Source organism: Anomalospiza imberbis, chromosome 12 (genome assembly GCF_031753505.1).
Source record: "Anomalospiza imberbis isolate Cuckoo-Finch-1a 21T00152 chromosome 12, ASM3175350v1, whole genome shotgun sequence".
NCBI lineage: Eukaryota > Metazoa > Chordata > Aves > Passeriformes > Viduidae > Anomalospiza > Anomalospiza imberbis.
In genome coordinates, this window is record NC_089692.1 from 11,767,594 (window position 1) to 11,780,664 (window position 13,071).

The following is a 13,071-nucleotide window of genomic DNA, read 5'->3' on the forward strand; positions in this document are numbered from 1 at the left end:
TCTCACAGCTGTGCCCACTGGGGATGGGGCTCACCCAGCCCCATCGCAATCACCACAAACTGTGTGCCTACATCTGGTCACTCCAGAAATCACTTTAAAGCACCAACAATAGCACACTGTAATGTAGACTAACTATTTTAATATAAGTTTTTCACAGCACACAGCTTGGGTTTGAGGCCACATAATATTTGAAATGAGCTTATCTGGAATTCTTGTGCCATAACAAATGATAGATAAAGGTTTTGAGCTCAATTATTCAAATGTGGTGAAACTTCCAAACACTAGTATTAGCTAAATAAAGGCCTACTGACACAAGCCTGTGCATTGTCAGCACACAGAACACATGGGGGCACCCATGTTCAACGTGACACAAAATTATCTCCTCAAAAGAGCTGCTTTGGTAGCAGGTCTTGAGTCCTTCCATCTCCCTTCCTGAGAGAAACATAATTGCTTTGTTCCTTTTTATAATTTTATCCCCTCTTTGAAGGCTTTATAATTAAGTAAAGCCTCTACCAGAAGTTTGTCTATAAACCATAATATTGTCACAATGTCATACTTAAAAGTTTTTCGATGCAGATTTAAAAGCAACTTAAATAGTCAAGAAAATAAGAGCTGAGAATGTCAGCAGCAGCCCTTTAAATTCACCTGTTCACCTGCTTTTCACAGCTGTAGCCCATTCCCAATTACCATAAACTGTGTACCTGCACATGTGACTAGAACTAACACAACCTCTGCATTTGCTGGGAGCTTTCATGTTTAGTCTCAAAACAAATTTTGTGATAAAATATGACAAGTGTTCTCAAAGAATGAATACTACAAGAAAAATTGAGGTTGCATTTATTCCTACACAGATACCTTTTAATTTGTTTGGTTTTGGAAAAGCTCTTTAAGAAAGTCTGCAGCCAGCAGAGCCACAGCTACATACAAGCTGTCAGAGTGATTAAAGCTCTGTGCTCAAAGGGTACCATATAACACCTACACATGGATAATCCTTTTTACAGTGTCACAGGGATATTTGCACTGAATTGGTCAAGCAAGCTACACCCAAACTCAAACATTGCTTCCTGACATGCTGACAACTCATTGCTCTCTTCTATGGAACAGTTTTGCTTTCACATATCACAGAAGGAAATACTTTGTCCAATAAGCAGCAGAAACAAGGTGAGTACTCTGGGCATGGCCTGTAGACATGCACCACATTCAAGAGTGCATAGCTTACCACTTTTATTAATCTTGAAATTAGCTTTCTAATTGCTGGAAAAATACATAGAGGAAGTGTAGTTTTGTTGGGTTCTTCTAGAATTTATGTTCAATTCATGAGATCTACTCCATAGAAGTGTTTAGAATAGTGATTAAAGTCCCTTTAGCTCACCATGAATAGAGAATATGACATTGAAAGAGGAAGTAATACCAAATTATAACTGATACATTCTGCAGTTTCCCCTTTTCTTGCAGGCTGTACAGCACATTGAAAAGCTTGAGTCTTTTACTTCTGAAGCAGATCTTTCCCTGTGCTTTTCATCTGCTCTGCTTCAGCTGAGGGAATTGAGCTCCATTTTCTTTTAATCACATGCACAAAGGACAAACAAGACTTTATACAGTTTACTCACTTTGGAAAATCAATTGAATCTTGTTTGTTGTTGTAGTGTTTTTTAAGACAAACTAGAACTTGAGTATTTAAACAGAAGTCGCCACCTTTTATTTCCTTAGTGCTGCACATGGTCTAACAAGGGAACAGATTATGCAAGAACTGTTTGGAAGTCAGTCGAGCAAAGGACTGTTGGTTACTACATTATCAAATGATAGGGCCTGTTGGAGGAACTGAAACGAGCAATTTCCTGTTCTATATTTGTTTCCTTCTAGACTTGCTGTGTGAGTTAAATCATCTTTAACTCAGCAGATACTTCTTGTGATCCTGGTTGCTCCAGAAGTCACAAAAGAGTCAGCTAGATAACTAGGATAGCACATCTCTAAGCAGCAGCTCTCAGCTGAAGGCACTGTTAGCAGCATCCACAGGTGTTTTGGTTTGAAAGACAGGCATCTGCCAAGGAAGGCAGGAACTTCCCTTGCAAAAGAAAATATGACCCACCTTCCCTCTGAATTATTATAACTTCAAAATTACAGGGCTTTCAGGAAAAGATATGGGAAAAGGAATAACAGCTTTTTACTTGTGTGTGTATATATATGTAAAACACAGCAACAAACAGAACCAGAAACCCAGTAACAGCCTTCTCTCGGCCGCTGGCACCTTCCCCTTTGGAGTAGTAATATGAAATAAAAGATGGGCTTATAGACTGCTGCTGTCTGCTTTGTTTTCAACTGTAAAACAAGCAGTATCAAGTAACAAAGAAGGTCATGTATTTGTGCTGCCAAGTGAAGTTTCTAATTGTGGTGAGGAGTTCAAATAAGAAAAACTCTAGTGTCTTCCTTTGATTTAACAGTGGTACCTGTGCACTGCTAGGGTTTCTTTTTGTTTGTTTGTTTTATTTGTGGTACAAATAACCAATGAGTGCCCCAATTTTCATCCAAGTTCCATTTTAGTCCAGTAACTCAGACTGACAGTATTGCATTTGGAGTAATTTCTGATTTGAAGCTGATCATGAAGTGTTCATTTTGAAATCCAACATTTTACTGAAAAGTTGGCCCAGACTAGGATGATGACACCTGAATTCTGTTTCCTGAGAAGTTCAAAAATTTCTGTGAACTATCTCCAAGAAATACATAGATGTCACAGAGCAGGTACCTGAATGCAGTAGGTTTGCAGTTGGAGTCTCTTTTTAAGTGTTTGACATGGCTTTGATGATGCCAGTATACAAAATGATTTGGTCATCTGGGGTTGAAGCATGTCTAATTCTTTAGTTGAAAAGGTGAGATCAATTTCCTGGCTAAACCTTAAAGCAAAAGAAATGTCAGCATCAACAGAAAGTCAACCTTGCTAAAATATGTGAACTTTTTCCTTTGTGCATCTTATCTGTAGGACTATCGACTTCTAAATGTTTTTTTTTTTTTGGTAAGTTGCCTTCTCTGCTTCTTAGAAGATTTCCCACTGTATGCCCAATTTAAAGACATTATTGAGTTTCCCTAAAAATACTGACAAGCAAGTTGCAGTTCCCAGGATTTGATTGTGGGCATATGGTTAGTAATGACATTCTAATTAGATTTTGATACTTAAGCCTGGTGTGAGGAGGGTCAGTCTCTTAATCGCGTTAGACTTTGAAGAGATTATGAGTGACTTTTTCCTCCTCACAGACTCTGCACTAAAAGCTGCCTCTCTTTAACTGGATTGCAACACTAAATGTAACTTGATAAAACATTGGCACATTGCTGTATTAGCAAAAAAATCATACAGGCAAATTTAGTCATTTCATAACCCCACAACACTGAATTGCAATATGAAAAGACACCCCACACATAGTCCTGCTGAAATAAACTTGGCATAATCACAGATGTCCAGTTGAACAACTACTGTGAATTCTAACAGGATTTGTTCTCTCTGCAGACTCACTGACAGAAGTGAATTAACCCAGAAATAAGACTAACTTCACTCTCCCAACAAGTTTTCTGTAACTTGTTCCTTCTGTGTACATAAGAAATAATAGTAAAGAGCATCTCTGTCAATTCCACTATCATTTTTGTTCTGACTTGGTGCAATATTGCTGTGTCAGGAAAACAAATGCCACTCTTACTATCAGAGAAAAGCTAAAGGGGAGGGGAAAATGGGGAAACATAAATGCAATGCTTTAAGTGCACATGGTCTAGAACTTAGACTTGGTATTCTTATATCACATACCTATCCTTCTTCCACTTCCTCTCCAGAAGTACTCATCTTTACAGATACATTTCAAGAAACTAGATCTGAAAGTCAGAAGGTTTTGTGCATGAGACGGCAGAAGATGCAAACACCAGAATTGGACTTTGCCACTTAAGGCTGTACTGAGCTCCAAGACAATGTTATCCACTCTCACTGTGCTTTCTTAGGATGTATGGCCTGACTGTAGACACTGAAGTAAAACACTTCTGGTTTGTCCAGTGACGTGGGGCTTATGCCAGTTTTCATTAATTACTGACACAACAGATGGGAGAAAATAAACTAGATGAAAGGTGGGTTCTGTCTCCAAACACAAGATGTAAATCAGGCCTGTTTGAAGTAGCTGCTTTTAAAATCTGAGAATAAAAAAACCCCCAGCATTGTAGAAATTATGCACTACTCTGATACTAACATACCTGCTAAGATTTAAGATTTGCTCACAGCAGAGTCTTACACAGCTTTAACTTTAGTGTGTTAAAAACTGGGCATAAGAGATAAACAGTATCACCTAAGAGACAGGCTAGAGAAAAGCCAGTCTCTCTCTCTCTCTGCTTTTTATTTTCAGTTTGTTCATTTAGTTTACTGACCACATTTTAGTTCGCTGACCATTTCAATAGGCTCTTTTGAGGTGAGAAATATCTCCATAGATGCAAGCAATTTATTGAAAACGGTAATGAGTAGAGCCCAACTAAACTCACTGTTATGAAACACAGAGCTGAAGCCACTCTGACAAGAGTTACGCTAGTTTAAAGTCCATAAACAATCAGCAGGGCCACACTTCACCCCAGCACAGCTGGCCTCTGAGGAGGCTGATTGTACTTGTCCTTGAAAGAGAAAAGAGCAGATAAGCCACAAAGAATTATATTGTGGGGACAGCTTGTGTGGATCCTGGTGAAGGACATGAAAGCAGCCAAATAAAAATATATTCAGTACTGATTGCAGCTAGCTGATTTTGATGGGAACTATTTGCATATTCCACTTAGATCTATAATCTTCCTGTAGTGAATTTCTTTTTCTTTTTTTAAGCCTCAGAAATTGATTTCTTATTAACCAGTTTGGGGAGAGGGGCTGTTCCTTTCAGAGAAAGCAAATCAAAATTTTAATCATAACTGTAAATTTCAAAGCAGGATCAAATCAATTGCTACATTTAGCAAATTGTTTCAGACATGTAACAGGAAAATCCTATGTCTTTGGATAAGTAGAAGAGGCAAGTTTGACAAGTACTGCATTTATATGACTTGCTACCTTGTTACCTGTAAAAACCCTTGAATTTTGAATTTATGTCTTTTGGTTTTAAGCTGTGATTTTTATAATCCTTGTTGATTGGAGATTGAGAGTGGGTCTTCTACAGAAGTAACTGCCTGGCCCAAGCAAAACTGAATTCTCAAAAATCAATTATGAGAAACTGAGGAGCAATAACAAGAGTGGTCCATAAGCTTCTTGACTTTGGGTTCTTTCTTTTTTAATTTCTACAAACTATTTTATATTCACGTGCTCTGCTGGCTACTGGTTTTTCCTCTTGTTTACACACATTGAGGAAGACTGAATTGTCAGAGAGGAACTGCTCATCTTTAGCATGACAACATCAAATACATCATAAGCATGTGTGATATAAATCACAGCCTGTACAATACAGGCATTCTTGTATGAAGGCACATGGAAATCAGCATTTGTTGAGGGATGCTCACCTCAACTACTAAATAATATTTCAGTTTGATGAAGAGCTTTTCAAAGGTACTGCTTTTTGAAACTCAGATGTCTGGGTTGTGTTGGACTTTCAGTCAGATTCACTGCCCTGACCTCCTGCAGACATATCAAGGACAGGCCAATCCCATCTTACGAAAAATGAAGCTGGTGTTTCCCTTACATCCTCCCTCTGAGTGTGATCCATCCCCTGTACTATGACATCTGTGGTTCAAATCTCTCCAATACTTTGCTGTGTTTGAACCATGGAGAGTTCTTTATGTCTGGAGGTGTATGGACAATATTGGCTTCTCCTAGCAGTAATATTTTATTGGCAAAAGAAGTTACATTAAAAGGACATGCCCCAGCTTGGAGCTGGCAGGCAAAATATGTGCTGGATTGCCTGCTTTGGTTTTTAAAAAGCATCAGTTTATGAGGATTGACTTTGCCAGACATTTAAGTTCTATCTCACATCCAGTGCTGCAATTTAACTTGACCCTGCTGCCAAGAAGCATGGCCTCATCCATTGCTTCATGGCTGGACAGCTGTTTGTGCCAGCACAAAAAGGACAGGGGTTTAGAGGACGAGATGTGCCCTCAATGATGCTGGTCCCAGCAGCAAGAGCCCTACCTGCACTATTTCAAGAGTAGAGAGAGAATTTTGGACAGACATTTCCAACCACAGACTCCATTTTAGTCAACTGTCCATGAACAGTGTGTATTCTGTTCAGAGAGCTTGGAGTACAGACTGAGACTCAGATGGGGAATTTTCTTCCAAAAGCCACCACCTGCTGTGGGTCTGCCCATGCTGTCTGACACGGGAAATCCAGAGCGAGGAGGAACCACTTCCCAGGGAAAAGCAGCACTTTGTAGTGGCAGCATCTGCCTATAGAGGCCCTGTCTGACCCGAGCCAGTGGCTGTGCAGGGGGATAATTGCTCCAGAATGGAATGAGAACCTAAGACCTCCCGAGCACAGCATGAGGCAGTTTTTCCCTTCCCAGGGGAGCTACCGAAGAAGCAAACGTTATTATGGATGGCGCAGATGAGAAAATGAGAAACGGGGACGGGGGAGGAGGAAAGTGGAAGTGGAATTCTTAATCTCACACTTTTCGTTGGCTCTCCTCACACGCGGAGCGCAGGGAGCGCTCCCCGGAGCGGCGCGGGGCTCTCCTCACACGCGGAGCGCAGGGAGCGCTCCCCGGAGCGGCGCGGGGCTCTCCTCACACGCGGAGCTCAGGGAGCGCTCCGCTCGGGGCTCTCCTCACACGCGGAGCGCAGGGAGCGCTCCCCGGAGCGGCGCGGGGCTCTCCTCACACGCGGAGCTCAGGGAGCGCTCCGCTCGGGGCTCTCCTCACACGCGGAGCTCAGGGAGCGCTCCCCGGAGCGGCGCGGGGCTCTCCTCACACGCGGAGCTCAGGGAGCGCTCCGCTCGGGGCTCTCCTCACACGCGGAGCTCAGGGAGCGCTCCGCTCGGGGCTCTCCTCACACGCGGAGCGCAGGGAGCGCTCCGCTCGGGGCTCTCCTCACACGCGGAGCTCAGGGAGCGCTCCGCTCGGGGCTCTCCTCACACGCGGAGCTCAGGGAGCGCTCCGCTCGGGGCTCTCCTCACACGCGGAGCGCAGGGAGCGCTCCGCTCGGGGCTCTCCTCACACGCGGAGCTCAGGGAGCGCTCCGCTCGGGGCTCTCCTCACACGCGGAGCGCAGGGAGCGCTCCCCGGAGCGGCGCGGGGCTCTCCTCACACGCGGAGCTCAGGGAGCGCTCCGCTCGGGGCTCTCCTCACACGCGGAGCTCAGGGAGCGCTCCCCGGAGCGGCGCGGGGCTCTCCTCACACGCGGAGCTCAGGGAGCGCTCCGCTCGGGGCTCTCCTCACACGCGGAGCTCAGGGAGCGCTCCGCTCGGGGCTCTCCTCACACGCGGAGCGCAGGGAGCGCTCCGCTCGGGGCTCTCCTCACACGCGGAGCTCAGGGAGCGCTCCGCTCGGGGCTCTCCTCACACGCGGAGCTCAGGGAGCGCTCCGCTCGGGGCTCTCCTCACACGCGGAGCGCAGGGAGCGCTCCGCTCGGGGCTCTCCTCACACGCGGAGCTCAGGGAGCGCTCCGCTCGGGGCTCTCCTCACACGCGGAGCGCAAGGAGCGCTCCGCTCGGGGCTCTCCTCACACGCGGAGCGCAGGGAGCGCTCCCCGGAGCGGCGCGGGGCTCTCCTCACACGCGGAGCGCAGGGAGCGCTCCCCGGAGCGGCGCGGCGATCCCGGCCGGAGCCCGCTCCGGGAGCGCCAAGGGCGGCGGCCAGCGCCCCCTGGCGGGCCCGGCGGGGTGAGCGCTGGCCGCAGGCAGACGCGCTGCAAAGCGATGTCCGTGCTTCCCCAGGAGCGCTTGTAAGCACTCGCTAACCATTAAAGCTGCACCGCTCATGTTTTAAGTGCAATTCCCTATACCAACGGGTGAAGAGTTTAAATCAGCTCTGTCACACTGTGTTTTAGTTGCTATGTTCTCATCTCCTTAACAGAAACAAGAATGGAAGATGACCATTCAGGTACCCTCACACAAGATGACTCAGATAGAAATTACCTTCTTTTTTCAGTGATCTTTTCTTACACAAACTTTTGGTGCTACTTTGTTTTAAGTGCTGTGAACAAAGTCTCAGAGGATCTTATTATGAACCTTCTGGATGTAATGAAGGCTTACGTAACTGGAACTTATAAAATCCTTAGGGTCCCCACAATGCTGTGAATTAGTGTGGAGGGTTTTAGTCCCTGACAGGGACTAATCACCTCTGAAAACCCAATCTACTGTATTTGTAAAGAGATTCACTTGGTTGCTTTGATGTTAAAACACAATGAGCCACAAACAGATTACTTGGGTCAGGTAACAGATGGCACTGAAATCCTTTTGCAAGGTAGAGTCATCATCCAATTGCATAAAATTTCATAAGGAGAAGGTGTATCTATTTCTCAGAGTGCTTGAATGAGATCACATTTGGTAAAAGTCAGAGAACAAAAGATTCCACATTATTACTCCTATAAAAGAATGTTTGCAAATAGGTATTAACTATCAAAATTGCTGTACACTTGCACTCCATTACTCAGTGCTCTGAAGATGTAAAAATAATCTGTATAAATAGCACATAGTATTTGCAAATACAAAAGCTTTATTCTTTTCATTGGTTTGAAAGCATGACATTAATTTTGGCTTTCAAAATCAAAAAAGCAAAGACTTGTTAAGATAAAAAAATACCCAATAGAGAGCACACCCCAGAGGTATTTCCTGGCTGTTGTCTCAAAGGGATCCTAGCACAGATGAATGCCACCCTGATCCCATCAGGTATGTCCTTTACAGAGAGAACAAACAGGCTTTAACTATAAAACTCCTATGAACAGCATTTTTATTAAGCTACTCAAGATAACAGCCCGGGTAGTTTCTCAGATTTGCATCTCTCAGACAAATGGGTCATGCTGTGATCAGTGAAACACCCAGGAGTACCACCTAGCCAGAGCCCATGGGACAGAAATGGGTCAAATCCCTACCTTTCTTCCAGGTCCCTGAGATGTTAGTTCACACCTGCCCGTGGTTTGGCTCTCCACTCTCCCAGGCACAGAAATCTTGAGGGGGCACCAGTTTGTGAGTGTTCAATAGTCTACAGGTGCAGAGCTCCGTGTGGCTGGGGGCTCTGGCAGTGCCCCAGAGGCTTCACTCCTCAGACACACACCCAGCTGCTCTGAAGGCTAAGCTGGCAGCTCCCCTGTGCAGGACTTGTGCCATCTGGGTGAGCACCAACACAGGGCAGAGGCTCCCCCTGCACAATCCACCCCAACACAGAGAAGAGAGCACGTTCAAAGTGTATGCAACATTTTATTGAAAAAATACGAATGTTCTGTACATAAAGTACAATTTAATGGGTTTGATAAAATCTCCAGAGACTTGTTGGTTAATATAGGTCTTCTTTTCTTCTTTTCCCTCTAAGGGCATAAAGCATACAATGAAGCAGCAGGTCCCTGTACTTGTGCAAGTGCAATCCCATCGCTGTGCGTGCAGCTTAGCACCTGGCTCTACACGGGACTCCAACATGCCCAATGTACTTTTGATGGATGGTCTGCAAGAAATTTAAAGCATGGAAGAACTGCACAGGACTGGTCCTTCAATCCACTGGTGATTCAGAATTTATTGTGAGATCTCTGTTCTCCTAAACAGTCTGCATCTGCATATCCAATATTTCTGACAAATAAATATAAAAATAAATAGGGATCTGGCCTCACAGAACCTGAAGTCTCAGAAGCAACAAAACTTATAGCAAGCTACATACATAATTTCAACTATGTCAACATAATTTATTTAAATCTCTATCAATAAATGTATTAAAAGTATAAATTCTTACCCAATACTGAGAGTTTAGTTCTGGAAATAAACCCAGAAAAGGAAAGCTTTTTCAGTCCTCTCCTACTTCAGTGTGCTCTTAGAAAATGCTTTAGAGCTGAATTTCAGCAGAAACTAGCTGCTATATAATGCACTTCTATCCCCCAAACCTAATATAAAAAGCTTTTTAGATCTTTTTACAGTAACTGGCTTTCATGTCCTAACTTTACATACAGTTACTAAAAATACTGCACATAGCAGTGCTGACTAAAAATAGGTTTAGTGTTAACACTACATGCACAAATGCTGGGGTACCAAAGCAGAAACTGAATAATGTGGCAGCTTCACAATTTATGTTGCTAATTGGATGGTGTAACAAATACTGCAATCCCAAAAGATATGTATGTTGCAAATGGAAAAACAATGGACTGGATGAGGAGAAAGTTAGGCAAAAAACCTTTTCTTCTTCTCTGTTTAAAACTGGAATGTCCGTAACGGCCAAGAAAGTAAATGTAGACCAGGGTTACAAGCTTCTAAATCAGGAGTAAATGGTGATGACTTCTCGGCCGCCGCCTCTCACAAGTAGTACCCTCTCCAGACCCTCAGTCAAGACTTCGAGAAACTCCATGTCTGTTTCAGTAAAGTCAAGGACAAAAAGCATCAAAAGCAAAATACACAGGGGTTAGACCAGGGCCAGCTCATAGCCCTCAGCTCTGGTCTCACTTAGTGCAAGTACCCCAGTAAGGACCCAAATACTGTGAGCTTGTGGCACTTTTTCCTTTAAGCAATTACTACCTTACAGCCACAAGCCAGTACCCTCCACTCAGGAAACACTTTGTCACATATTACAGCTCAACAGCACTGGTGGCCAAATGAATTCAAGAGAACAGATTAAAGAAAAACCTTCTGTGTGGCCCAGGCCTTGCCTGAAAGGATACAGTTTTCATCTCCATCAGTATTCTTTGGAGGACCAGGCATGTTGAGGAGCACAAGTCTGGCATCATGGGATCTATTTACAATGACTTCATTGAGCTTCACTGCTGTGTGCATCCTTCGGACATTAGACTGGTTCCTGTAGAAGCAGCACATTCAGATTTACTGTTAGAAACAGGCCTCTGAACACTGAATTATTAAAAAGCATACGCAAATCTCCTAAATACCCTGTTAAATGTCAACTCAACACAGTAATTTTCTTCAAACTATATGATGAAGATACAAAAGACATTTCCCCAGACTTACTCGGGTACAGCTAGTCCGCTGCTTTTAAGATCTCTGGAGTCGAGTCTCCAGTTTAGAAAGTTACACTGCTCTTCAAAAAGCATCATCTATACTTGATAGAGATGATTTAGTGTTGCATAAGGAATTAGAGCACGGCTGCATGAGGGGACGTGCTCTTCAACCAGGCACAGTCGTGACTGCAGGGCTTCCATGTGGACAGCCCTGCCAGGACCCCTCACGCCCATGGCAGCACCAGGCTCCTCTCCACACCCAGCAGCACCAAACTCTCTCAGTGGCCTGGGAACCAAGCAGGAGCCTGAAACCATTGTGCTCAGCCACACTTGCCAGGAGCTCCCTTCCCTCTTGGTGTTGAACAGCAGTTGGCATCTCCAGAGAAAGGCTGAGCCACTACAGATTGCAGTCCCATGACGGGGAAACAGAGGATGGCAGCCTAGAACAGGCTGGATGTAAGGGGCTCTTCTGGAGGGTTATACGATGTTAAGCTCTCCCTCAGGACACTTATCAACCTCTCTGCCTGGCTGTTTACAGGAAACACTTCTACCCAGGTATCTCTAAAATCTCAATCACACTTTCAAACTTGAGTAGCCACTTAGTTCAAAAGTTAGGGAAGAAAAGGGAAATAGGTGCAGCGTAATGTCATACGCCTCTGTTCTGTAAGAATCCAGGCTAAGAGAAGTAAAAGCATTGATTATTTGGAATATATTAACACAAAATAACATCAATTCGTGCAGGAACAAAACTCAGAAGTAACCTTTGGGGATTTCAAGCCAGAGAATGCTTCCTTCTTACAGGAAATCAAACATTATTTTGGTAACACAAAAGGAATACAGAAATAAATAAACTTATCAAAGTTTATATATTAGAATATATTTATACTTTTGAGGCTTTTCCACTTGAGTTTTTGTCTTAATTTTAATGGAATAAAAATAAGTATTAGCAGAAACAAATGAAATATGAATCTGTGCTTTCACTGATTCAGCTTTGCATGATGTGAGAAAATCTTTAGTAACCTTGCTGTTCTTCTGAATATTCAGATTTGCAAAGAAATAATTTATATGCACAGAAAGAAGACGATGTGGTGGGAAGAACCATGTTTATTATGCTAACAGAATAATTTACCCACTGTGAATTACCTCTCTGTTACTTCATGTTCTTATTTATTTTGGAGCAAGGACACCCTCTGTTTTCACCACATCAGCTTCAGAAAGCCAGGGACAACACTGAGGCCAGATTATGTTTACAGGAAGTGAGGAAAAAAACAGCAGCAGGAACGTAACAGTTGTTAGCTATGTATAGTTCTGGAAAGGAAGCTGAAAACTAAAGGTTTGGTTTTCTCTAAAGTGATATTTAAAACTGGCATCTCCCCAGTGATTTGAAGGTGTAGGCTACAAGAAAGGGCTTGTTTAGTGCCCAGCAACTGCCAGAACTAACATCCTAGCAGTGTTGTGCAATGAGAACTTCTCTAAATGAGTAATGTTTCCTCCTGCTTGTGTCATATTCCACTTAGGAAAATAGGTTCAGACTGGAATTGTTATCTAACCTTAGTTCTCATCAGGACAACTCTTGTAGTTTGTTACATCCTACTTATAATGATACTTAGCTTAAGTAGCTAATCCTGCTCCCTTTAAAACATTGCTAAGACTGCTCAAATCTAGTGCCTTTTCTTCCATCAGTACCCACAGTTTTCCTGCTTTTAGCTGAGAAAATTAAGTCTTTCCTCTCAACCATCTTAATGTACTTCTAATTTAAATAACAAACTTACAAGTTTTCCCACCCTCTGAAAGCATGGAAGAGGAAAAAGTACAGGTAGTTAACACCAAATTCAGCAGAATTTCTATAGTATGATTCAGCCTAAAACAGATTTGAATTCTGATTTATGAGGGGGGGAGGGGAAATCTGGAATTTTGCCAAGTATGCAAAACTGACTGAGCTCTTCATGTGAGATGTAGGACATCAAAGAAGTCACAGGAGATTCACACAGTTTTACACA

The 13,071-nt window shown here is 43.5% G+C and overlaps 1 protein-coding gene across 5 annotated transcripts in view; it reads right to left on the minus strand.

Moving 5' to 3' along the window:
• Nucleotides 1-9,321: 9,321 nt before the first annotated feature.
• Nucleotides 9,322-13,071, minus strand: part of SLC12A4 (solute carrier family 12 member 4) — a 45,935-nt gene continuing 42,185 nt past the window's right edge. For 4 of the 5 annotated variants that reach the window (XM_068202743.1, XM_068202747.1, XM_068202746.1 and 1 more), the window contains 2 exons: nucleotides 10,781-10,914; nucleotides 9,322-10,472 (listed from right to left, as the gene is read on the minus strand). In XM_068202743.1, coding sequence (XP_068058844.1) covers nucleotides 10,381-10,472; nucleotides 10,781-10,914 — 226 coding nt within the window. In that variant the 3' untranslated portion in view covers nucleotides 9,322-10,380. Of the gene's footprint in view, nucleotides 10,473-10,780; nucleotides 10,915-13,071 lie in introns of those variants that run through there. The other variant, XM_068202744.1, reaches the window with a different exon arrangement.